The sequence below is a fragment of the Falco rusticolus genome, chromosome 9 (genome assembly GCF_015220075.1).
Source record: "Falco rusticolus isolate bFalRus1 chromosome 9, bFalRus1.pri, whole genome shotgun sequence".
Taxonomy (NCBI): domain Eukaryota; kingdom Metazoa; phylum Chordata; class Aves; order Falconiformes; family Falconidae; genus Falco; species Falco rusticolus.
The window spans coordinates 15166579-15192918 of record NC_051195.1 but is presented as its reverse complement, the minus strand read 5'-3'; the positions used below and the strand labels follow the sequence as shown (position 1 = coordinate 15192918).

Sequence of the window (26340 nt, the reverse complement as noted above, 5' to 3'; positions counted from 1 at the left end):
ACCGCAGGGAGAAAAATAACAATTTCAGTTACATTTATGTGCATCAGTATATATTATGTATTCTTAGAAAAGCATTCACGTTTAAGTAAACACTGTATCAATATATTCACACTCAAGAATTTTGCCAAAGTTAGAAGGTTTGTGCCAGATCAACCTAACAAACGTTTTTCGAAGGTACAAGTGAAAACACAGGATGCTGCAAAACAAACTCTTTTACTATCTTAGAAAAACAGAGCTTGAAGCAGCTTTCTTACTGCCTTTACTGCCAGAGCCTCCTAAACAAATAGGTAATGTACATTCTGGTACACACATGCAACATCAGTGCATTTGCATCTTCATACCTCCAAGCATGATTACGTCCCCTTCAGGGAATAAGCGAGTCTACAGTCAATAGAAGCACGAGCATTTAAACACACATTTTGCCTAAATCCAGTGATATCTGAAAAACCCTTAAGTGTCTGCAGCTGTGCAAAGGAGTATATTCTTAACACCATTTCTCTTTGATTAAAAAAAAACCAAAAAACAAACAACACAAAAAACCCCACACCAACACATCAAACAAAACCAAACACCCCACAAAACCTAAATAATCTCAGACATTCAGCAGCAATAAAACCAAGTTACTGCTGGCTGGTAGTATACTGTGCTTTCCACAAAACCAAGTTCTACAAACAAACTCTTGAAAGCCAGGAAAAGAAGATCTGAGGAGCCCCTTCAGAAATACTCCAGAAGCCCATGCCTAACACATATATGCACTGAATTACGCTGAAATGAGCAGCTTCCATCTGACCTAGAGTCAAGCATCTGGGCAGAGCACCACATGTGCATCATTTCTAGACACTACCTTCTGCACATACAGTCCCCATGTTAGCCCAAAAGCTCCACCCAACTTCTACTAAAATCACAACCGTCACCTACCACCCACCATACTGCTGACAGTGCCATGATAAGGCCAGATGTACACTCTTGCCCTGAGAAGTTTCAGAATGAAAGTTTATCAGCACTAAGATTTCCAAGTGCTCAAGAAAAAAAAACAACAAAACAAAACCAAAACCTAACGACAAAAAACCCCAAAAAACCCACTTGATGATGCAAGAACTAAAAGCAACCAGAAACAATGCATTAAATTCCCCTCTGTCCACACAGCTGACCCTGATCTGTTTTGTATTATGAACTCTTCAGCGAAGAGACCCGTCAACTTCTTACATTTGATTTAACAGTACCATGCAGATCTATAGTGCTACATCAATTACATGGTCCTTGGAACAATGTCCTGGCTTTCCCTGGGAAGGGCCTTGCTTGCCTATGAGGCATGAACCAGATGTTATGGAACTCAATGGAAAAATTCCACCATCAACCGACAAAGGGCTTTCGGTAAAGAACAAGTAATCATTTAATATTATGTATTATTCACAGAATAAATTAGGTCAATAATATATAGAGCAAGGCCCACAAGGATCTTTCACAGAAGTAGCATCACACAACAGCAAACCTATCCATGTGTATTTAAGATTATCTGTCACTGAACTGGACATTAGAGAGCTCTAGAGAGAAAACTATCACCTTATTTACTTACTCCTTGCTAAGTCATTAGCAGCTCCCAGTGGTTTTGAAAAATCCACTTTAGACCGTGTTAGGTCCCCCCCCTCCTTTGAAGCAGTATTTAAACTTAGAAATACTAGAAGAAAGTATGCTATAGTCTTCAGATTTTTTGAAGTGATGCTACCAAAAAACTTTTATCCACTTTTCATTTTATTTCAGGAGAGGAAGGGGCTTCCCCACTGTGACAGAGCAGAAATATTAGCTTAATTTGTCCCTTGCAGGCAAAAACTGGGGCTTATTCTGTAACTTACTGGCAATTGCAGCACATGCACTTAGTCCTGCTAAAATGGTCAGTGAAATAACGCATTTTGACATTTAAATTGTTATTATTAAACTTCAAAATTTAAAAGCTTATATAAGCAGTTCACATCCACTAAGAGTCTGCTTGATTTTGAAAATCCAAGAAAGTAATACTACTTGCTCACACATTTCAAGACCAGTAAAAGACTACTTAAGACCAAAACCTTGCATTAACTTAATTTTCTTTGAAAACATGACAGATTCATTAGGGCATACTATATATAACAACAATCCAGGCCGGGTCCCTGACTTTTAGCCCAGCTCTGCGAGTGTATGAGGGCAAACTAATAAAAAACCCCAAATGCTGTCCCCCTTTGCCCAGCCACCAAGCAAGATCCAGCAGCCACTTAAGAGTCGCCTGCAAGTTGGCAGCATTGTCTCACTCTGTCCAGTACCAGCCTCCTCTCCCCTCCCTCTCGGTCTGCATGTCTCAACACATGGAATCACCTTCTTGAACTTTTGCCTTGTTGCTGCCATCACTTCAGCGCTCATATGGAAACTGCTTCCACCTCACCCCCGCCACACCAAGCAGTAACTTCAGTACACGGAGGGTAGAGCTTGTCAAAAAATGCTGTACGTGGCATTATTTACACAAGTTACACCCGTTCTTGATGTACCTCTTAAATGATGCTTTTCCCCTCCCCATTCCAGTTGCCTGCCAATAACGCCCTAAAGAAAATCTCATTTTCAAAACTACTTAAAAACTCCCACACATTTACTATAGCTTCGAATTCATATTAAATTTCTCATAGTATCTTGCCCCTTTAGTTTGCAATGTGTTTCTAATGCTACAAATCACTTTCTTCCTTGCTACACAACCTGAAACACATGAAAAGAGTCTTCATTTTACCTCCAGAAACTGTGCCTTATTCATTTCACATGGGAAAGGAAAAAGCTTAACTCTGATTAAAGGAAATTGCACAGACAGAGACGGTGAGTAAGCTGTGAGCAACTAGCCAAAGATTTTTTTGAACAAAAGAAAACTCACGAAGAAGATAGTTTCCATCTGTTTTTATTAGCTGTAGTATTGTGTGTATGTACTTAGAAACTTAGTAACCTGAACTATAGAGTTGATGAGACAAAGAAGAATGCCAGTCAGAATGAAGCAGCTTTAACCTATGACAACATCCACACTGTGTCTATATAATATAATTAGGCAGGTATATGACAATATATTAATGTCAAAATAGCCACTACATCTATTATTAATATGGGTAAGTAGCGTACCCTCATTCACATACTTGAAGTTTAGTACATTTTGCTTTCCTATTCAATCTAAAACACTATTTTTTGTTATTACAGTAACAACTACATAATTGTAAGGTACATAATATCTACAGTAAACAGTCAAGTATCCAAATACACATGTCAAATATATAAACTGCTCAATGCCATAGGGAAATATTTTGTCCACACCTTCTAGAATTATGAGCATATTTAAGCAAATGTGAGAAAACACTGTCATAAAACGAACGATGTGTAGAATAAAGTATACAGTACTATGGCTTAGCCTTGTTTCACTAAGTAGAAAACCGCTATGCATTTTGATAAAATGCTAAGGAAGAATTACTGGCACACTCTCCTCTATGCACACTAGTATTAGACAGTTAAGCACAAACACCACATTCAAAAAGTAACTCAATTGACAGTCAAGAGCAACAATCTGAAGACTCCTATAAATACTTCCCAAAACGTAAATTTTGATGGTATACATACTCCTCCCCACCAGCCTTCATCGAAGCATTGGACAACTACATGCAGGATAAAGTATTCTTTCACATCTAAAAATAGAGACCTTTTTTGAAGTACCACTTATAAATATGTAGAAAACATGGAAAATCCAGCAAACTACTTTTTTATTGGACAACCAGTCAAAAAGGAGTTTCAAGGTATTACAGTATACAGCATGAAAATTTACACTATCTTCTCAACAGCACAACAGACAACACAGCTTGTCATTTTTATTTGTATCCAGAGCTTCATTAACATAAGTCATAAATAATATTTTATGCACTACTATTGAGAAAAACCAGAACACCAAAAACAAAAAACCAAACCCCAAAACCATGTTCCTTTGCAAAAGTAATTTCAAAGCCATTACTGTTGACCATGTTTCTCTTTGTAGTTTAGTTGCTGCAGGACTATTTTCCAGTCCTTCCGTGCTTCTGTCTAACCACAAACTTTATTGAATCACTCTGTGGATGATGTATTTACTTCTTAAAAGGCCTTTGCATTTCTCAACCAAATAGTTATGCTTGCAATGATAGCGCAAAAAGTTTGGTGTAAGTTTTTCAGTAACAGAATGTAGCATTTTTCTGTAGACCTAAAAATCTTAAGACCACCTCACGTGATCTTTTGGGGGAAGCCCCTGCCATTAAGCAAAATAAACTTTCATAATGTATACTTTGACATTTACAGTTAAAGGATAATTAAGTTGTTGTGCATGAATGACAGTAGCATACACCAAAGAACATACTTCTCATTGCATTCCATGCGCAGCTGATGGGTTAGCAGACACACTAATGACAAACACTTCCAAAACTTTGATCAATACAGTGGATCAAATTGATCTCATGAGCAGTGGGCATAATTTTTCCTCTAGTCAACTGATATTACACAATTAAAATATCTTTCTTACCTTCTGAAAAAAGTCTTCCCCACTTTTCCCTTTGCCTTCTGCAGCAGCTGTAAAAGAAAGGTGGGATATGGTTACTATGTACATAGTACAGGTTTACATACAGAAATTATTAGTGAGTACATACTACTGTGAAACCAAAATTCCAGGCAATCTTTTCTCATGCAATAAACATTTGTCAACAACTGAGTAATATCCGAAACTGCCTTTTACAAGTCATTTGTGAAGGATGGAGACCAAGCAGATGTTTGTATTTGCATACCAGAGCTATAATATACTGATGCATATTTTAGTTACAAAGTAAATATGGTCGTGTAAGTCTAATGATTTATTCATACTGCATACTTTGCTGTGTAATTCTACCCATAAGAGGATCAAAAGAAAGCTAGGAGGGCACAAGATTTAATGTATCAACAATAAAAATTAGAACCAAAACAAGAATAAGCATTATAGTAAGCCAGAATCAGATTAAGAATATGTTTTCCTCTATCCTGCAATTTTTTCTATTGAAGTGAAATACAGAGCTACCACTATTCGGTTTACTAAGACTGAGTAACTACAACAAAAATCTAAATACTTCCTAGTGCTGTTAAGTATTCCTTTCTCAATTGCTTGTTACCCCATGAAATTTTGCAACATGTACTTTCCACCAGCCGATGTTCATGAGCTACTACGTTCAGAGCAGCTGAAAAACAAAGGGCACCCCTAGATAGTCCCACCAGAAATGAGGCCATTGTACAAACGAGAGGCACGAGCACATTTCAACACTTCACAACGACATTCAAGAAAGATGACTTGAAGCTTAATTGTGGCACTGATCATGGCTACTAGTAGGGCTTGGCAACTGTGGGCAAAGAAGCACTTGTCAAGCAGGGAAAAACTAAGAGTACTTCACCCCCTGAGCCTAGGAAATCACAGGCTGAAAGGTGAACATCTTGACTTGGTGAGGAGAAATGCTATCAGAGAGCATTCTTCACACCAATCCTCTTCGGTGAAGAAAAGGCAGCGGAGAACACCACCCTCTTCCTCACCGCCATCACACACCTCTTGCAGAGTCAACCGACCCAGCGCACAGGGCTGAGCACGGCGGGGGTCCCAGGACTCAGCTTCAGGGAGCATAGGCAGGGAAAACCGGTATCACCTGAAGTACACGTGCCAGCACACCAAAATGCTCCTTGTACTCTAGGGCTGTACTGGTCAAACTGGGACATTTCTATTTACATAAAAAGGAAACCCTAACAAAAGGAAGAGTGAATAATAACCAAATACATGCAGGCTGTAAACAGACTATAGAGCCTTCACAACACTTTTCCAAAACAGTGCCAACAACATCACAGTGGCAGAACAAAACATCTTTGTAGAAGACAGCCTGGAAACCTACGAGAAGCAATAATGTAATTCAGTGATGTCAAGAGCAAGACCTGGATCAGGGCCTGGATTATCTCCCACATGCATTTAAAACCTTAACTGTAAATTTAGTTTATGTAAATTATTGCATTTAAAGGGATAGAACTGTTTGCATATAGCTTACGTTGCCGCTTAGCTGGGTCGCAACCCGAGACCTAGCAACCTATTCAACACACAATAGCTCAAGATCATTATGCAGACAGTTTCTTTTTGCCTGGAGAATGGGATGCCTCCAAATAGAACTCCAAGTGCAGAAAAGTTCCCTGAACGGTACTGGATTACTGAAGAAACTCATTGTCATCAAGTTTTTTCTTTATTTCTCACATACCAAACAAACCTCCAGCTCATGCCATCACCTTGGCTTCAAAACTGTTTCAGGTACTTAGTTCTTCCCACTCTTCTAATTGCACAAGCAATTCCAAACCCTTCAGTTAACATTAAACTCGTCTAGCGCAACCTAGGAACAAATGCAACTGACCAGATACGGGCTAGAAGCATAACATTACTTTTTCTACCCGAGAGGATGCAATGCCACTACATTTGAAATAAGCTGCTCAATATATCAATAGCAACACTTAAATACCATGGAGAAAGTGTACAGTAGGAAGTTTCATCTAATACACTTCACAACTTCATGTTATTTAACTCAAGTATAGTCAGAGCAGAGACAGCGAAAGAGGCCTGTCAAGCAGTCATCTTGCTGCAGAGCAATTACAGACTCCACAGTTCCACAAGTCTGGGAAGAAAACAAAAGCCCTCCTTGCCCTCCAAAGCCGCAAGCACCTGTAAGAGAAAACTTCTGCATGTTTCACCAGAACAAGGTCTTCTGGAAGCAGAGAAAACAATTAGGGAGGGTTTCAGTTTTTCAGATTTACAAGCTACAGATACTAGCAGAAAAACACAACTCTTTTGACAGTGGACACTCGATACGTGCATGTTGTTTGACAAGTTTTCCATTAACTCAGGAATAGCTGTGAAACTTTTGGGAAATGAGGAGTCCCACCACACTATTTCTACAGGAGATAATTGGAAATGAGAACATGACTGACGTGAGGCTGAAGTTGCAGTTTTGAGAATAGGCAGATCTTGTTCCAGCTGCAAATACACAATTTCTGAACTGAATAAAAACAAGAGACTACTTACATAATAGCAGCGATGCTCTGCAAGACATTTAAACACAATGCTGACAAAGCAAATTCTATGCTTTTTATTGTAGGTTTATTTTTAATCTGAATCATTCTGGTGACCTGATTTACAGCTTGGCCCCACCAACAACTGTACGGCACAACAGATGGACTCCAACAAGCACAGACTAAGTAAGGAACAAGAGCATCCTAAACCAGGTTCACAGAAAAAACAAACCCATACAAAACAGTATAGAAAATAGTGAAGTTGGAGCAAATGGCACTTTAGAAACATCTTTTGTTAATAATCAGTGGTTTTAGTTGCTAAAACCATACTATTAAGATATAGTCTTTAATTATAGATTTTTAGCACATAAAATATGTTTTGTGATAACTTATTTGTAAGCTCTCATGATACCTATAAAAAGCAAGACGACTGTGTGGTGTTTTTTAAGACACTGACATTTAAGGTCTCTGTACCTAAAGCAGTTCTTCATGTCATTAAAAACATTGCAATGTATTAGTAATTTGTCACTTCATGTCCATGATGCAGCACTATTTAATCCATTAAGAGGTATGCCCGATTATTTTCATATAAAATAGTTTTTGTATATTAAGGGGATCTAGTCATTACCATCTCAATTATGCGCTGAATAATAAAAAAAAAAAAATCCTCAGAACTGCAGTTGATCTACTGAGTTACACTTAGGATATATCTTTCACCAGAAAGGAAAAAAATGCCTAGCAATCTGAAGATGAACTATGTGAAGCAGTATATTATGTTTCCTTTTAAGTTTGCTCTTCTCCAGCTATTTCCTTCTTTTGCCCTCCCTCCTCTTGATATAACCATTTGTACCAATTCTATTGGTTTACTCTTATTTTACTTGCTTCTTAAAATTTGATTTCTTTTTTAAGGAGAAATTACAGTTAGGAAAAATTAAATCTTACCAGTAGTTTATGAATTTTGGAATGCTACCCACAATTACACACATTTTAATCTATGTTTACCTCTAAGTACCTATATTTAAGGAAGTTTCCAACATGCATGCGAAACATTTACTACTTAATCACCAAAGCAGGCAAAGGCATTCTAGCACTTCTGAAAACAGTAACAGCAGCCACATACAAGGCAAAATTTATCCATTTCTTTCATAATTTAACAGCTAAACAGATTTTGTTCAAACAAGACAAAACCAGCATCTTTTGCAGGGAAATGAGCAAAAGAACCATTCCAGAGTTATGAAATTTATGCATAAGTCACTAGAAGTGGAAACCATCTACAGTGTTCACTACAATGAGCTGCAATTTAGTTAAGTCATTGAGGTTTACCTCAAATCAGATAAACAGAGGTAAGAGCAAGAGTTAATCTGTGTTGAGGAAAAAGTCTGATAGGTCATTGAATCCTAAGCTCAACTTCTTTTTAAACAAATCTTGAGAGTATTAACCCCAACTCCCAAAATAACACTCATCTTTGAAATACATTGATAAGCTCCCCAAATTTACATCTGACTGACGTACCCTGGCATATTATTTCAGTAAATTAACTAATATTAATTAACGTTTTAATATGAACCAAAGCTTTCTTCAAAAAGCAGTAAGTTTTCAAGTTCTCAAACACTCAAGAGAACAAGTCTTTTGTGGGAGGCTGAGGGGGCCAGCAGTGCCATACTTGTGCTGCATGGAGGGCACAATCTAGTCCATCTCATCATTACATTTGAAATAAGCTTTCAGATTTTAATAGACAGTTTTGAATTTTCTGACTTCTTAAATGAAATGAATGATTTTAAAATAACATACCATTAACAAACAACATTAAGAAGTGACGCTAACACTTAACACTTCAGATACCATCACAGTCCTGGTCTAGGAAATATGTCGACAAGTGCACTTCAGTTATTTAATGGCTTGCTAAATTCCACTTCAAACAATGATTAAAAAACACTTTTAGAGAGCTTTCTTCCTACAGATACAGGTCACTAGAGCCCCAATATCTTCAGCTGCTGTGAGAATGTTTTGAAAAAACAAGTCCAAGTTGTGGAAGACAAGACAGACTTGTGTTTTACAAGAACACTTTTGGCCACAAACAGAAAAAGCCTTTGCTGCTCGCTTCCATCTTGTGCTGCTCTCCTTTGTTTGACAGCACAGCTTTCTGTGCATCTGTGGCAGAGACCAGCCCTAGCTTTAGACTTAATAGACAAAGTAGTATTTACTGGAATAGCCCCCCGGACTTGCTTAGCTGGCAAGGGCAGAGGGAAGGAGATTTCGGGGCTTACTTAGCTGGTAGCTCTGACATACACCAGCTAAAGGCGTTTAGGCAAGTACAGCTTCAGGAAGCAGTGGCAGCCAAAATTATCTTTTTGTAAGTCTTCTCCAGAACTACTGGCTCCCACCAGCAGAAGTAGGCACTACAAATAGGAGTAGAAGAGTAGTTAACTTTCTAGCAGCATTTTACAGCAAAAGTGCTACCAAGACAATGAAAGCACTCCTTGAATTAAACTACATGTGCGCCAATAACAACTGCTTAAGTTGCTTTTTTTTAAAAGGCATCAGTGCTCTGACAAGATCTCCAGATCAGCTCTAGAAAGCCATGCCTGGTTACTTGTATTAGGTGACCGTTCCACCCTCCTGCCAATGGTCTCTGTCCCCGAAGCAAATTTGGGAGAAACCACAAACCAAATTGTAATTAATACAGTGTACCAACTTCTGACTGACAAATTGATTAGTTTCTGCCAACCTCTGCTACTCGGGAAATGCTGTTTTTTTCTTAGAAAGAGAATTTATTTTATGGTATTGAATAATCACTTAACTGACCTTCATAAAAACTAGGATTATTTTTACACAGAATGGTAACATTGGTTTCAAAAATACAGATGAAAGGCTACGTAAATGTGTGTAATAAGCATTTTATATTTTAAGCTCTACTCTGTTTATTATAATTTCTTCCATACTGTGAAATATTTTATATTAGGTTTTTGCTTTTCAAGATATATTGGATTGCCAAGGTTCCATCCAATACAAATATTAAACAGTTGAAACAGGTGTTAACTATTATGGTACCCATGAAGTACACTACTTGTCTACTTAATCAGCAAATCATAAAAAAGCCCAATTGTAATTTCTCCTAAGTTCACATGGAAAAATCAATTTGAACTTTTACTTCAAATGTTATTTTAATTATGGAAAAAAATAGTTACAATACAGGCCGTATTTTACAGGAACTGAACCCGAGATACACTGATTATGCCAAGTTTTGTTAAAAATTAATTATTCTAAGCATGTGTTGATCTCACATCAGCTTCATATCTCATTTTCTAAACTCTTGAAATTGTTATCGAAAATACAATGTAATATCTGTTTGTGAATTTGCCTTTATGCTGATCGGTATCAAAACTTCTTCCTCCATCCGCATTGAAAGACTACATTTATAAGAAAACTTAAAACCATGTTCTGCTCCTCAGGTTTCAGCTATGGTGAAACAAAATCATGCCTTGCATCAACACACTAACAGGAGAGATAACTATATATACTTTAATTTCAGTCAGACAGAACAACTTAACAGGAAAAAATCATTCCCTGAGGGTGGTGAGGCACTAGAAGTGCCCAAAGAAGCTGGGGGTGCCCCATCCCTGGCAGTGCTCAAGGCCAGGCTGGATGGGGCTTTGAGCAACCTGGTCATGTGGAAGGTGTCCCGGCCCATGGCAGGGGGCTTAGAATGAGATGATCTTTCAGGTTCCTTCCAACCCAAACTATTCTATGATTTTAGGAAACTATAGAATAATATACCTGAAGGTAAGTAATCAATAATCCTTTACCTTTCCTATCCACTGAATGAGGAAATTCATAACACTTCAGTTCAGATTGTCCTCATGTTAACTAGATTTGATTTTTTCCTGAAACTGCCTTAGAAGCATGCTAGCTACGTAGCCAAGTTTGGGTTTTATTTACTGTTATTTTGTAAATGAAATGGACAGTTACTCGCATTGAAAGTCTGAGCTCTTTCTCAGAGGTTACCAAGCTGGTTATCATACAAGCAAAAAAATCCAACTAAGAGCTTGTTTCATTGAACCAGAAACCACCTGACAAAACGATTGTTTTCCTGTGCACAAAGTCAGACACTAAACCATGCATACTCTGAAAGCTTGCTTATATCAAGCCAAGAGAAAGAATTCCACCCCAATGGCCACAGAGTTAAGCCAAATTGCTGAAAATATGCCTTTAGGAACTAAAAGATAGAGCACACATTGTTAAAGAAAAAAAACACGGACCTTAAATTGAATTTGTTGAAATCCAAACAAAACAATTTTCCATTTTTCTTGTAACTACAAAGCTAGTCTCACTTCCAGTTTTCAGCTTAGAAACCAAGAAACGAGATAGAGATATAACTCAGCTAAAATGAAAGGGTCTGACAAGGAAAGTAACGAGGTCTAAACACACAAGAAATCTGCATAACAGTCTTGACTACTATTTTTCAGTTGGCTTTTCAAAAAGATTACATATTCAGCTCACTTAATGCAATTTGTTGTAATGAAGTAACCTGTAACACATATCAATCTCGGTATTTTAGAATCTTAAGTAGCTTCATAAATACAACCAAGTTTTCCAAAGTCAGTGAAATACAGTCAGGCATTTACATTTTGTTAAATTCATATATAAAGTGACCTTTAGGTTTTGAGGATGCTTACCATGGACAGGTCAGAGTAAATCCACAAAGTCAGCTGGAGGTATCAGTAGGAGGAGGTGTGCGAAGGGAGACCCAAATTACTTGAGAAGTTACTGGCACACTCAACAGCTAAGAAAGCTAGCAAAAACATACCTGTCCGTATACCATGCTGACAAATTTGTCAGATCTGGAATACTACAGAAATTACCCAGTGTCTACATACTCTGTGACAAAAGGATACTTGGACTGAAGTTGAAAATAAGTGTTACCTTTTATTAAAAGGTTGGAGGAAAAATTAGAAACAATGCAGACAAAAAGATATCCATGATGCAAACTTGAAATTCTATGGGAGCATTCTTCCTCTGGTAGAACAGCCAAAGAAGAATCAGAAGAATTTCAGCACGCTCGGTAAATGACGATAAATACACTGTTAAATATCTGGACATTTTTGGGTGGGTTCCACTGTATCTCCTTCTGTTAGAAGGAACCTGATATGCAATAACTACGCTATCCATAAAGAGGCCAGATGTGCTATAACTTCTGACAGACATAACTAATTCTGGGAAAAAAAGCCGACTGAGTATAGAATACTTTTACCCTGCTGTTAAAATACCGTGTCTATAAGCCCCCCAGAAGCTCACTGTCTATGGCTTCTTTTCAGACTACTTGCTAGCTAGATGAGATGTCTTGGATCAAGGCCCATGTCATCTGAATGCATGTGTAAACACAGATGGGTAAGACTGTATTCTTCATTCTCCCCCTAAGCCCACATTTACTCTCAAGACACAGAATCATAAAGGTTATATAGCCATATTCACGTATTAGAATATTTGCTTTCAATAACCCTTTTTTCCCCTGGCATACTGTATTAAAATTAGTATTGTTGGGAAATAACTAAAACCATCCTACAAACCAAATTCATAAAGTTTTATTCATTTCAAATGATGGATGGATAAAGAGGACAACAGAGAAAAAAGGAAAGTTTAAAATAAACTATGCTTACTTCCACTATCTCTGCATACATCGCTAAGAAAGAATGCAAGAATTAAAATCCATTATGCCTTAAAGACCAAGAAAACATTTATTTTTGAACAAATATTCCTACAGATTTGCTTCTAGTTTCTGTAAGTACTCCATGGATTTGGTAACTAAGAGCATCGGGAAAAAAGGAAGAAAAAAAAGAAGTAAAAAGAACCGAGTAACACTGAAAGCTACTTGCTTTTTCAGTTCCCTCCCCCCCAATATTTTTAAAAGTCTATCTAGAACCAATAATTTAATATATAACAACTGTAAATTTTAGATATATAACAACAGATTTTTCCAATTTTACGAAACAAATTTATCTCTAGGGAAAATGCTGTCTGCCAAGTCCCTGTATAGAGAAGCCTGTTTATTTATTTATTTTTATAGCCAAGTCACAGCTTGAAGGCAGGCTGTGAAGCTGGGGTTGCTTTGGGAGCCCCGTTTTCCTTGTTAGAAATCTCTCCTTTGAAAGGCACACATGGGTCTAGCTCATCCACACCACCACAGAATACTTCCTTATGTAACGTGGAGCACAGTCGAGTGCATGGCACAAGATACAGGATTTTAATGAAGACAATAAAGTGAATGCTTTGCTTCCAGCCAGCTACTCTCAAAAACAAAGCCAGGAAAACTGACTAGCTGTCAGCACTGTATTACCTGATTAAAACAACTCTATTAGCTGCCTCTGATTGACACTTGTTCAATATTAAAGCCCCAAACATCTTGTGATCTCTGTTACTTTCCCTCTCTTTCCTTGCTTCAGGAAACCCCAGTAACAAAAATTTCCCCTTTCCAGCTTGATTAGGAGTGCTATGGTAGAACTGCAGTCATAAGTCAAGAAGAGGTCAAAAAGCAAAAACGATTACTGGCAGTCTCTCCCAACCCTGCAAAAGTTGATTCTTCCACTCTATTTTAGTATACTGGGTAAAACATTCCTGGAAGTCTCGTATGTCATCCCTTCTGATCCATTCAAGGACTTCTGCTATTGCATACAGTCGATAGACCAGCTGATGTTTCTAGCTGAAGTTATCAACTTCCTCTTGCTTCATCCAAACTTTTACCAACTTGAGTTTCACGCTAGCATTTCTAGAGCCTGTTCAGACATTTCTGTTTCTTACTGCCACAATCTAGGCTGAAACCAAAGCCTCTTCTTCCTTAGAATACCCAGCTGCCCAACCATAACTGGATAAACCAAAGAACAAAGCGTGTCTTTGGAAGTCACTATATTTCCTGCATTTTTCTTCAAAAAACCCTTCTGAATTCTTGATTTCAATGACTGACAGATTAAAATCAATTCCCCTGCTTCTGGGAGCAGCAGAGGGCTTGTTGGAAATTCCCTAGCTAGTAAAAATTCAACTGAAGTAAAAAAAAAAAAAACACAGAACCACACCAAACCCAAAACTTCACTTAGACTTTTCCTTAAAGCATAAGAAGCCTCAAGGAAATGCAAAGATTCAATTAAAAGTTTGTAAGCACTTTAATTGTATTGTAAAAGGTTAAAATTATAGGAGAATATCCATGCAGAAGATGCAGCTAGCTGCCAGGCTGTAATGAAGAGATGAGAATTCAATTCAAAGGAAGAAAGAAATCAAGACGGGGCATCCCAAACAGAGGGCTGCTGGTCATAGAAAATACTGGATATTCTTCTGAAACAAGAACAGTTGCTACATTACTGTAAGCTTTGGCAAGTTAAATTTCAACTTATAATTTTAATTATTTCTTATCACTAGGAGTTAAACACCACCATTAAAGTTTCAGATATAGTATACAAAATCAGAGAATATACTTATTATGAGCAAAATGAGGTTTCCTTTGCTTTGTGAAAACGTTTCTTTTCAAGAACAGAGGCTTAATTTTTGATAATTTTTCACCAAGAGATTCCCGTATTACTATAATCTGAATTTTTAATAAGCATCATTTTTCTTCCATTTTGATCAATGGATGAAGACAGCTTTCCAGCATCTAAATATTGTAGTAGCTGAAGTTTATTGATATGCTGAACCTACTTCTACTTTCTCTTAAGGACACAAAGAATTTGTACCTGTGCTACTGATAATCAGTTTTTAAAAAGCAAAACTATGAAACACTGTCAATTAGCGTGAGACAGCTTTATTAAGATGCACAACTACTATCATGAGTGAAGCCTGATTAAAATATTATAGTTAGTGGATTCATGCACTGTGCCCCGCGCCAGTATTTCTCCCCAGTTTTGAGAAAAGCATTTGTTGAGAATATTTTGGATACTGTACTAAAAAGGGAATAGAATTAATCATTCTAATGCTCATAAAATCTTTTTGCTACCTAAATCTATAAAAGTAAATATTCTGTTACCTCAGTCTTCCTACACTCCTTGGCCAAGCAGCCCTCCAAGATGCAAAGTGGAGTCACATCCAAGAAGTGTCACCTCTGCTGAGAGGTGGAGAGGAAAAATGAGGTGGTTTAGCTTTTCTTATTTTATTCAACGAGTTCTTTAATTGTGTCCCTGCCTTCAGACAGGCCTTTCTGCATTTCAGTTTTTCAGAAAATTTGGGAACCTGTGATCAGAATGACAGGCTGGCCAGGAACAATTGTCACATTGTATTAATTTGTTCCAAATCCTTTGTAGCAACAGAACTGACAGAAACAGTCAGGGGCCAGCCATGAAGTCAGCAAAAAAACTCCCCCACGTTAAACAGCCTAGATAGTATCAATTCCCTTGGCCCATGATCCAAAGAGAGGCAGTAGTTTTGGAGCAGACAGCTGGAGAAGGGCTGTTCTGGTAGCTGTAGGAAAATCTCACCAATATCCCATATGACCCGCTGCTGTTATAAAATACTTCTCATCACAGCACTGAAAAGCTTCTTATGCCAGCACCTGACTTTTCCATTACTGTACGCTTACTCCCCGACACAAGGGAGGAGATCAAACCAATACGGTAGGGTTAAGCCATTCCAGCCCTGCTTTCATCTTGCCCACCTCAGCTGAATCCCTTTTTGTTATTAGCACATAAGCTGACATGTACTGAACTCACACTGAACTTTGGGACTGTTGTTCACCTAGAAGAAAAGATGGAAGACAAGGACCCATCTTTTAGTCTCTAGCAGTTTTCCTCTTCCACGCAGCCGAGCCACCATAAACACTCCAGAAGGGACAGGACAGCTGACTGAGCTACCTCCATGCTGTCACACATCTGGAAATGAGTCAAAACATTCACGTAACAGTAAGAGAAGAGATGTAAAGCTTGACATTTTTCTGAAAAGCTTGGCAACAGGGCTGCCTTCTTGAGTCACTGGATGCCGTGAAGGCTCAAAAAAAGCCCTTGAATGCCTCAGGAGGCAGAACCTCTGTTGCTGCCAGTGCCCAACACATCCACCTCTGCCCTCAAGCCAGAGTATCCATTTAACAGAACTTGCTGTTTACAGGAGGAAAGGAAAGGATAATATCAGAAGTGCCTCAGGGGCTGACAGAGGACAACTGCCAAATACGAAAGCTCTGCTCTCAGCAGATTGATGGCTGGGGATATTCTTTCTATTTGTTTAGCGTTCAACTTTCTCTCAATCCACAAGCACTTTTCTTGTCAGGTACATGTACAGATACAGTATGATTCATTACATGGGAGGGAAGAATGTAGCAAGCCTGTAAAAAAATTAGAAACAAAACCCCTACAGATTTGGATAAAAACATACACAAAATTTTTCTGATGGCCCTGCTTGTTATGAGTCATTCACAGATGTGGAGTTACAGGAGAGAAGCCAAGATTAAGTCAAAGACAAAGCTTTATACAGGAAACCAGTTTAAGTCTGTTGCAATGTAGGTTACATACTGAGCTACAAGGGGAAAAAAACGCCTTTTCAAACAGCAACAAGACACTGCGTGTATCTGGAACCATCATGTTGTATGAGATTCTGCAAATATGTATGGACTGGGACAAAACCCATTATTTGGAATTAAGGGGGTTTCTTCCTTTTCCAAAAACTAACCAACTCACACTCTCCAGCTTCCCAAATGCAATAGGTATATTTGGAGAACACCACACACACAAGGTTCCCCTTTTTCTGTCAAAAAAACACTTTAATTTCTGACTAACTGAATAAAAAAAAATAAAAAAACCAAACACCAACAGCCTCACAGTTTTTAAAGGACACATATTATGAATTCTTTTCTAGGCATCTGAGCCCCTGATTCTGCACATCTACACAGCTGGTAACACCTCACAGGAAAAAGACCACACTCACAAATCCACACATCTCATCTGGTTGGCATAGTTTTTCCCCCTTAATCTGCGTATCTGCCTTTTCCTATTTTGTATTAATCAGTCTGAAAACAGATGGATCACCTCAGAGGTAAGTTCTTTCCCAGATACCATTCACAGATGCTTTCATTCTTTTTACTCCACATCTCTGGTCTCCATACAAAGTACTTAGTAGTCAGGTCAAGCACTCAGTACCTATTGTATAACATGTAATTGGTATCATGAAAATAAGTTCTATTAATTATCAAATATATATACATACCACAAGCCTACCAAATTCCATTTTATGCAAAAGCATAAAATGCCTTCATCGATATTTCAAGTATTAATCAAATCCTTTTCAGCCTTATTTTTAGTATATTCTAATATACACATTCTAAGGCATGTGACTATAGAGGAATTCCAGAAGAGGGCTGTTAAATTTAGAACAGCTGATTTCCAGTTCAGGGTAAGATTGTGAGTGACTCTTCTAGATTCAATTTATAATGCGTTACACTACCAACACTGCTAGCGAAGCAGTGACCACTTGATACCAGCTGTTGCTTTGAGTATTTAGTAAATCATATCCTTTTTTTAATCTTACACTCCTCCTGAATCAAAACCCAAGAGTCTTAAGTTTACATGCAAAAAAATGCAAACCCACTTAGATACTTCATAAGCATAACTGGGCTATAAACTAGCATGAAGTAGCAAAGGACAAGAAGTTTAAAAAGCCAAGAAAAGCGTAAGATATGAGATTTAAATAAGTACATGCATAAGCACTGGGGCAATACATTGAAGTATTTAGTTAATTAAAAAGTAGTAAAGACAGTGGGTTGAATAAAAGAAAATTACCCATCATATACCAAGTTTAGAGCTATCTATCACCACAAAATGTGCGCTTATTTGACATGTATTTTCCCATACATTAGCTAGACAAAGAATCCCAATTATGTATCAGCACAAAAAACCAGCAATATAAGTTACTTTGCCAAACTCAAGTTTACTCACAACACCAAGATCTTTCTGCTTTCATGAAACAAAGGAAATGAAGTAATTGTTTAGGTATGAAGATCAAAGCACAACAGAAGTCTAGACCCTTCTGGTAAAGGTGAAAAAGTTGTATTTTCACAGCTGTTTTTATGTCCACATTTTCAACATATTTTTTTCATCTTATGAACAGTTCCCATATTAACTCACACAACTGCTATATACAGCTGCCAAAGCATTAAATGACTCTGTTTATGCATATACATATAAATAAAAAGATTCAAACATACAGAGTTAATAAAAAAATGGCATGTTGTATAGTTAATATTTCTAGATACAGTTTACAGCAAGACAAAAACCTGCACTGGTTTACATTTCAGTGGTAAAATTTAGCTGGGAGCCTAGCATCCATACCAGCTCAAATCATGTTATTTTCTATGTGGACTGCATTAGCTGTTAAGCATAACTGATTAGCTTTTACTTTAATGTTGTGGAGTGTTTAGCTAGCTTAGGACAAGCAAAAGCATTCCAGTTTTAGAGAGTCAGATAAAAATAATTAAAACAATTACATTAGTTTTATCTCCTACGTTAAGTTCCTTGATTTGGGAAAGCCCATCTGCTTCTTCACTGTGGCAATGCTACAAATACAAACAGTACTGGACTCAGACATAGCAAATACATATATATCCAGAAAAAAAAATTGCTCTAGATTGGCGCCAGGAGAAAGCCTTCTTCTGGACAAAAAGACGGAGCTCCGCAGGAAATTCTGCACTCACACTGGTAGAGTATCTTTTTATTTACCAACACGATTTTCAAAGTAAATCTGTAAAATGTTTGCAGAGTGGTATCAAATCCTTGCGAACTTAAGGTAAATAATAATTACATTCTCTCACCAACTTTCTAGGTAATTTTTCATTAATAACTACGGAAAAAACTACAACATATTTTCTCTGCAGTGAATGAAGAGCTAAAGGACAGAGGGATAAGAAGTCTTTCTAATTGGGGAAAAAACTAACCAGTTGCATACTGCGTTGGGTTTATTAAATGCTATTTCAGAAAACTTGCCAAACTAGCTCTAAGGAAAGCATATAAAAGCAGAATTTCAAGTTACACAAGCAAGCAGCAAGGTAACATATTCATTACCATTTCCTTGAGAACTGCTCAGTTTAATGCTTTACAGTCCTAGATGCTACAATTCCACAAGCTTCTCCAAACTGCCTTGAACCAAGTACCTCCCAAGAAAGCATGATAGTTCAAGTATGAGGAAGCTGAGCTCACAGTGCGTATTACATAGTCAAAAGGAAAGAGACCATAAGTTAGTTACCCAGAAGGTTTAAAAAAAAAAACAACCCACCAACCCAAAATCAAAATCTTACTTGGTAGAAAATACAATGATATATATTCAAATAGCTCAATGCTTGTTATGGAGTCTTGCCTGTCAAAAACCCCAAAGCTCTTTTTAAATTAAGTACAGTCATGCTGGAAGTGCATCACACCAAGACTACATGTGGATGGTGGAAAACTGATGAGAAGTTTTAACTCCCCCATTCACCTTAAAGCACTGATCTAGGCTGTAAGCCATCTTCACATGGGGACTCCTCCCAGATTTAGGCTGATCTCAAGATGACAAAAAATTATTCACGGATGCAGATTTTAGAGTACCTGAACACACAGGAATATATGAACAGGCTACGGGAACAAAGATTTATCACCAACTTTATCACTCAAACATCAAACCCTATATGTATATTTGGGCTACGCTTTCATTTATTCTGGCTATATAGGAGATGTATGGAAATACAAAGCTTCCCCCACCTCCCTCTTAACAGATGGGTCTTTAGAAAGCCAGATCTATTAACTGTAAGATTCGTTGTGATTTCCACCTCCTAGAGGCAAGGTCCTGCCATAGGGTAGCTGAAATGCTCCAGAGAGACTGCAAAGTCCGGCAACACCTTTGAACTGCTACACTTGCAAGATGTGAAAAAGCTTCATTTGCACTTTACAATATTCAGGAAGTAATCCTGCTGAGGAATGAAACCTCTAATAGGTTTGAGCAGTCAAAAGCAAAATTGCGTAACTGCTATGGCTATCAGACTAATTCTAAATAAACATCTCTTAAATGTATGCATAACAAGATGTGAAAGCCAGCCTTTGTGGATTGGTGAACCTTTTACTCAAACTATATTAAACTGAGGAATTTAAGAAACAGTCAGGAAGTAGAGAGTTGTTTTGAATTTACATTGCCTACACAAACAGGCCCAAAATACATTACTCGAATCCTAAGATTCCTGTCTTTTTACAGGCAAGCAAATTATTGCCTACAGTGTATGATCTCAAAGACTAGTATCTAGCTCGCTGCTAGCTAATTTGTATTTTTATGGACACAAAGCTATTTCTAAAACTGTTGTTTACAAGAAATATGTAAGCCAGAGAAATTCTACAAAACTCGATTTACACAACCTTGTGATACAGCACAGGAAATACTTAAGCTAAATTAATGACCGCAAGTAAACAAGAAAGCATTGTTTTGTGGTTAGACGACTGTAATTCTAAGTTACACAACTCATTTATCTAGTAACCTTGAGTATTTCTGAAAGTTCCTCTTTTCCACTGTTAAGACTCAAAAAGTCCTGCTTAAAAGAGCTGATACAATACCAAATCCCTTTAAGTTCATGCAAAACAAACTGGAAGGAAACTTGTAAACTTAAAGGATACAAAGTGTCAAGTGTGGGGAAGTGAAAAATTAAAACAAAGAATGTGCGATTTCTGCCAAAATCTAGAAAAACAAACGATAACAAATAAGGAACTAATATTTGGCCTACTTCTGCCTCCAGTTCCTGTGTGGGAGCTTTAGCTCAAGAAATACTATATTTCTGCAAACAAAAACAGTATTAAGTAGCAAGATGTTAGTGCAGCTGATTTAATGTAATGCTGTTTCAGAAATATTTTCTTTACCATTTCTGTAAGTATTATTCAACTCGGAACCTTTCACTGAAAGTTTATGTGAATACTTTTTTTTCTTCTGTGTTACATTAACTAGTAACTCCTTTTCCAGTGTTTACACAGTAAAGTAACTTGTACACAGGAAAAATAAGTTAATCAAAACCTATTCTGTAGCAGAAAATTTTAATACATCATAATGAACATTCGTAACTGACCTTGAACATGACTTAGTGTTTCAAATTACCATTTTTAAGTGTCTGCTGATCAGTGCAAGGCACATCTCACAATGAACGATGAAATGATGGTAAACATGGTAGCAAGCATTTAGCATATCCACACACGACATTTACCAGCATAAACAATGCCCTTAATGTCTCCATTTACATTTGCTTTTGTATTCATATTAACTACTAAAGCAAAAAGCTTAGAGTCTCAAGTACCATGGTAAGTGCCTCAGGCAGCATACCACCCTACTCCTCAAAAAAAATATGCAATGACATCCTGCAATACAGTGCATAATAACTGATAAACCTTATAGCTCTTTCAAATCAGAGATTTTAAGTATTGGGGTGACAAATACAAGAATCATAATTCTTTATCACTAAATGCAGAATGACATTATCACCTGTCAGTATAAAGCAATGTAAACATTGTGTAACATCTCTCTCAACATGTACTTGCAAAACATCCCTGTTTTTATAAATACTGATCATGTGTTTCATGCCTGCATAATGCTTTTGCCAAAACACTCACTTTAAGTGAAGTGAAAGTCTCACTCATTTGGAAGGAATGCCAGCTAACCAATGAGAAAAATAAAGTCTAATTTGAAACCTTGTTATTTGTCCTGTTACCTACCAACGTGCGTTTGTTGGAGTAGCCATAATTAACTGAAATATATTAACACACATATCCAGATCTAACTGTGGAAGCTCAGCTGACAAAGTACAAAAGCCTTACTTTCTGAAGATATGTTTTATAACCAAGGAGCATAATGTCACTCTGAGGACCTGACAGTGAATAAAACCAAAACCAAGGCCAGTTGTTGGACAAAAAATCCTAGCAAAGTATTATCCAATAATATGTAAAGATTAGATTGCTATGGCAGCAGACAACAGTAGACTTAAATACAGAAAAATATGCCTTTATTTTACAGGTAGATAAGCATTAACAGGCCAAAACACAACTAGCCTAAAACATCAACTTAAATATCAAATAAGCCTGGCAAAAGGAAACACATTAGCCAAATGTCTTTCTAAAAGCAGCACAACAAACAGCCATCATCAGGGAACACTAAAAGGGACTGGTTTTGAGAGTAATTTTAGCCAGGAATGATAGAGATACGTAACATGAGAAAAAGGACTCCTTTATTCATAGAGCCATGTTCCCTCCTGAGAAGTACCTGTGTTTGATTTATACAGTGTAAAACACAAGTGAGCATAACATATTAATTATTTTCAATTAATCAAATAAATAATTTTGAATTCTCAATCGTATCTGTATTTGATATGTGGGAAAACAGGAACACTGTGTGAATGCATAGTTTCCAATTCAACAACAGTTTTGTTCTAAACAGCTAGGGTCTTTGAACTGCAAACCTTCCTGAAGAAATGCAGTCTACTTGACAGCAAAGTAAAGTAGCTCAAAGTCCACATTCCCTGACATAAACGTGTACTGGGGTCACGTTTCTGTGAAGGAGACAAGTTACGCATCGATAAAAACCCAAAAGTCTATACGCTTGTTTGCAATCGCCATCAGTAGTATCTTCAGCCAAAAAAGGAATGATAGTAGCACTTGAGGTTTGGTTTATCTTTAATTCTGTTGAACAGAGTACTCAGTTTTGCTGGGAAGTAAAAATACAATGGCATCTTTGCTCTTTGACAACCAGGGGTTCTCAGTTTTGTTATTTTGGTGAACAATGATGACTACCACCACCACCACCCAGAGTACAGATTGGTCAATACTCCTTATGTGCTCATATTTGGCTTACTGTCTCCTCTAAACACTAGCTACCTGATTTTACAAAAAAAATTTAAAAAAAAGCAACAATGCCTTGCTCTAGTTCCTAATCAGATCCAATTAATAAATACTGAGAAAATTTGCTTTAGGTTTTCATTCTTGACCAAAGCCTGTATTAAGAGAGTATTAAAAGAAAGTTACAATCAATGAATAGCAGGAACATAAAAACCCCATTAAAAAGTATAAAGTTTACTTAAAAGGTAGACACACTGCAACAGTCTCTCTTTCTAATGACTATTTCAAGCCACATGATTTTTCAACACTAAATTGCAATGCATTCAGGCAAGTATCACAATCACAAAAAAAAAATCTGAAATTTAAGTCCTCCATTACTTCCCTTAGGCTTTATCAAGCCCTCTTGATAGAGGTAGTCTTTCACATGATGTTGGGTGAGCTTTACACTGCTGGGAAGTTCTGCAAGTCAACTTCACCTTCAAATGCTGCTGCTTTATATTATAAGAAAAAAACCAACCCTCCACTGGCTACCCTCTTAAATTATGCATTCTCAATATATTGAGCCCTTCACCTCTATTTCAGCCCACTTATTCACACACAGTGACTCAGGACAGAAGAAAAAAAAAAAAACAACAAAACACACAGGTCAGTATTCTCACAGGTTTGCATAAACTACACAAAGACTGAAGTAACACTGAAGAATGCCACTAAGTCATCCAGGAGAAAAAAAAACCCCGAAACCAAAACCAAACAAAAACCAGGGGTGTGCCACCAGCTGAAAATGTGAAATTCAAGGATACATATCTCGCCTAAAATTACTAACTCTACAATTTTTTTTTCTTCTTAAGACAGGAAGGAGAGGATAGAACATGGATCCCTTGCATCAGAAAACGCTTACTACTAAGGAACAGAAAAATTAAACAAGAAATCACAGTCATTACTCTTCACCACCCAAAGCAAGGACACAAAGCTCTGCGGCAAAAAAATAAGTTGTCCACAAAAGATTCCTAACATTCCTCTTCCATTACAATAATACAGACTTCAAGATGTTCCACAACATGAACTATAGCTTCGTGCAGTGCAAACCAGCTAACAGAAAAAGTACTTTCTTCGTGCAGTTAAAGTGAATTAGCTTTAAACTAGCAGAAAGAGAAAAATTGAGGACTTGCTGGCCTAGCTCCTCTGTTGAATGTTTGGAAAGTTCATGTTTCATGAGCCTTTAAGCAGAGGTAAACAGTATCTCAAGGCTTGCAGAAGACTGTACCTGAAGAAAGTTAGTAATACTGGAGTTTTCTTGTAAATGTATCATACTGGAAACTTCCACTTCCAGACAAAAGGTATTTGCATAAGAACTAGCTCTTGAAATCTTAAAGGAGCCCTCATTCAGTAATTTTGTAACACTAAGGCATTGAGAAAGGGTAAGGACGAGTCACCAGGGAGAACTCTAGCAGCAGAGCAGATGCTCAGCTCTGCTGTCACACAGCAGATGCAACGGACACCAGAGAAAACGAGCATTTTAAGTTCAGAAAAATCCTCCCTCAACTGAAAATGTCCACTAAGAGTAAGAAGTGTACAACTACAGTATGCCTACTCCAGAAAAACGGCAAACACAGCTCTACTCACACATGATAAGTATCAAGCAAAGCCTCCTACTATCGACTTTATTAACTGGATCTTCCTAGACTTGCAATTAATCTGTAGGAATTTTCCCAGTTTCTCAGCAAAGACTGGGTGATTTTGTATCAAGTCTATTTTTACAGTTAAAAAACCCAAATTAAGTCCGCATACTCACAGAAATGCAAACCCAAGATTCAGAATAGCATTCCTAATACTGAAATCCAGGTATTCTAAGAAAAAAAACCAAACCTTATAAAAAATATGAAATACACACACTTATTTGGCCACATTCTAAAGATAACACCATCAGTACTACTGATTTTTCAGCTCAAGGTACTACAAAAGTATAACCATCAACTCCATGCAATAGCACAAGTACGGCACATCAGATGTGGCTCCAATCTTTGTGCTTCATACAGTTCCACTATATCAGAAAAATAATTTCTTCTACTGCCTGTTTTTAAACATCTTCCTTAATGATGTTTTTACCAGTGCTACTTCAACTATTTCAGTTGTCCCTTTAAACCAGAATTTGGCTATTTGGTGGTGGTTGGTTGTTTTTTTGGCACACTGCTGAATTCTAATTCTATGCATGGCCTCATTGTTTTAAGTTGTATTGAGACTAGTAGATTGTTCTGCAAGGACGAGCATGTAAAAGAACAATTTATGAATTCACATAGACACAGCAAAACTGTCTTGACATAGAGGGAATAACATTGCAATGACCAGAATGAAAGTCAAAAAAGCTCACAAGGTTCTCTGTCTCTGCACATCTCAATCTTCCATTTTGAAAAAAAATATAATAATAATAATAAAAAAGATCTCTAGAATTAACAGAGGTGAAACTTTGGATGGTCTACTCCATTTCTAGAGTTCATAAACCATTATTATTAAGGCTGCCAAAAAAAAGTAACACTTCCTGTTTGCATTTTTTTCTTTTATTTTGATTTTGGTTGAATTCAGGTTTCCTGTTATAGCTCAACTGTCTTTAACCATAAAATACTTTTCAGCTCTGTAAGTTGCTACCCTGAAATCATGAGACAGCTTGGCTACTATAAACCCACAACCTTAGCAAAACCAGTTTGCAGAAACAGACATGATTTTTTCTGTAACTTGCTGAAAAATAATCACCAAATTTAAGGTGTCGAACAAATATTTTGTTTTAGAAAAAAACCCGCATGGGCTTCTGTTGCCTAAACTGTCACAGTGAAATGCTTACCAGCTCTGTGTCTGCATGAGCCCAATTGGTCACAGATTAGAGAGGTTCCTCCAGAAGAGAAAACTCTTCTTACATTGCTAGAGAAGTAGCATCAGGGAGCTAGTACAAATCCCTAATGTGTTCAGTGTGGATGCTCAGTTAGCTGCCAACCTGCACGTCGCAGTAATTAACCAGATCCTGCCAGAAAGTCAGGTAATGGTCTGTATTTGAGCAAAAGCAACTGGCGACATACTAGTTTGGACCTGTGGTCCATCTGGGGCAGTAACTGCCGTTTACAGAAGAAGATACCAGTCATTAGAGCACATTGAAAGAATCTGAATTAAAAGTTGCAAAACCCCTAGAAAAGTGTCTTCCTCCTAACAAGCCTCTTCATCTCTTCTTCTGTCCTCAAAAAAAGCCTAAGTACTATCCCTTTAAATTCAATAAAGTTTAAATAATGAACTACTTAAAAAAAAAATGCCTCTGCATTTCTGAACCTGAACTAAAGAGATACAGCCCAAGACCACAATGTTTGAGAAGACTATATTGCTTGGGAATTACAAGAGACCACAATGAAAGATATTTTTTTTTTATTCTGTAATTAGAAGGGAGTATAACATTGTAACATTTGCTGTTGCTAAACTCCTTTGCAGGATATAA

The 26340-nt window shown here is 37.3% G+C and overlaps 1 protein-coding gene across 1 annotated transcript in view; it reads right to left on the bottom strand.

Annotated features, from left to right (window-relative positions):
• The window catches only part of BICC1 (BicC family RNA binding protein 1), a 109259-nt gene that overhangs the window by 67265 nt on the left and 15654 nt on the right, over nt 1–26340 (bottom strand). The window contains exon 2 of the mRNA XM_037400683.1: nt 4541–4587. Within this exon, the coding sequence (XP_037256580.1) occupies nt 4541–4587 (47 nt within the window). The remainder of the gene's footprint in view (nt 1–4540; nt 4588–26340) is intronic.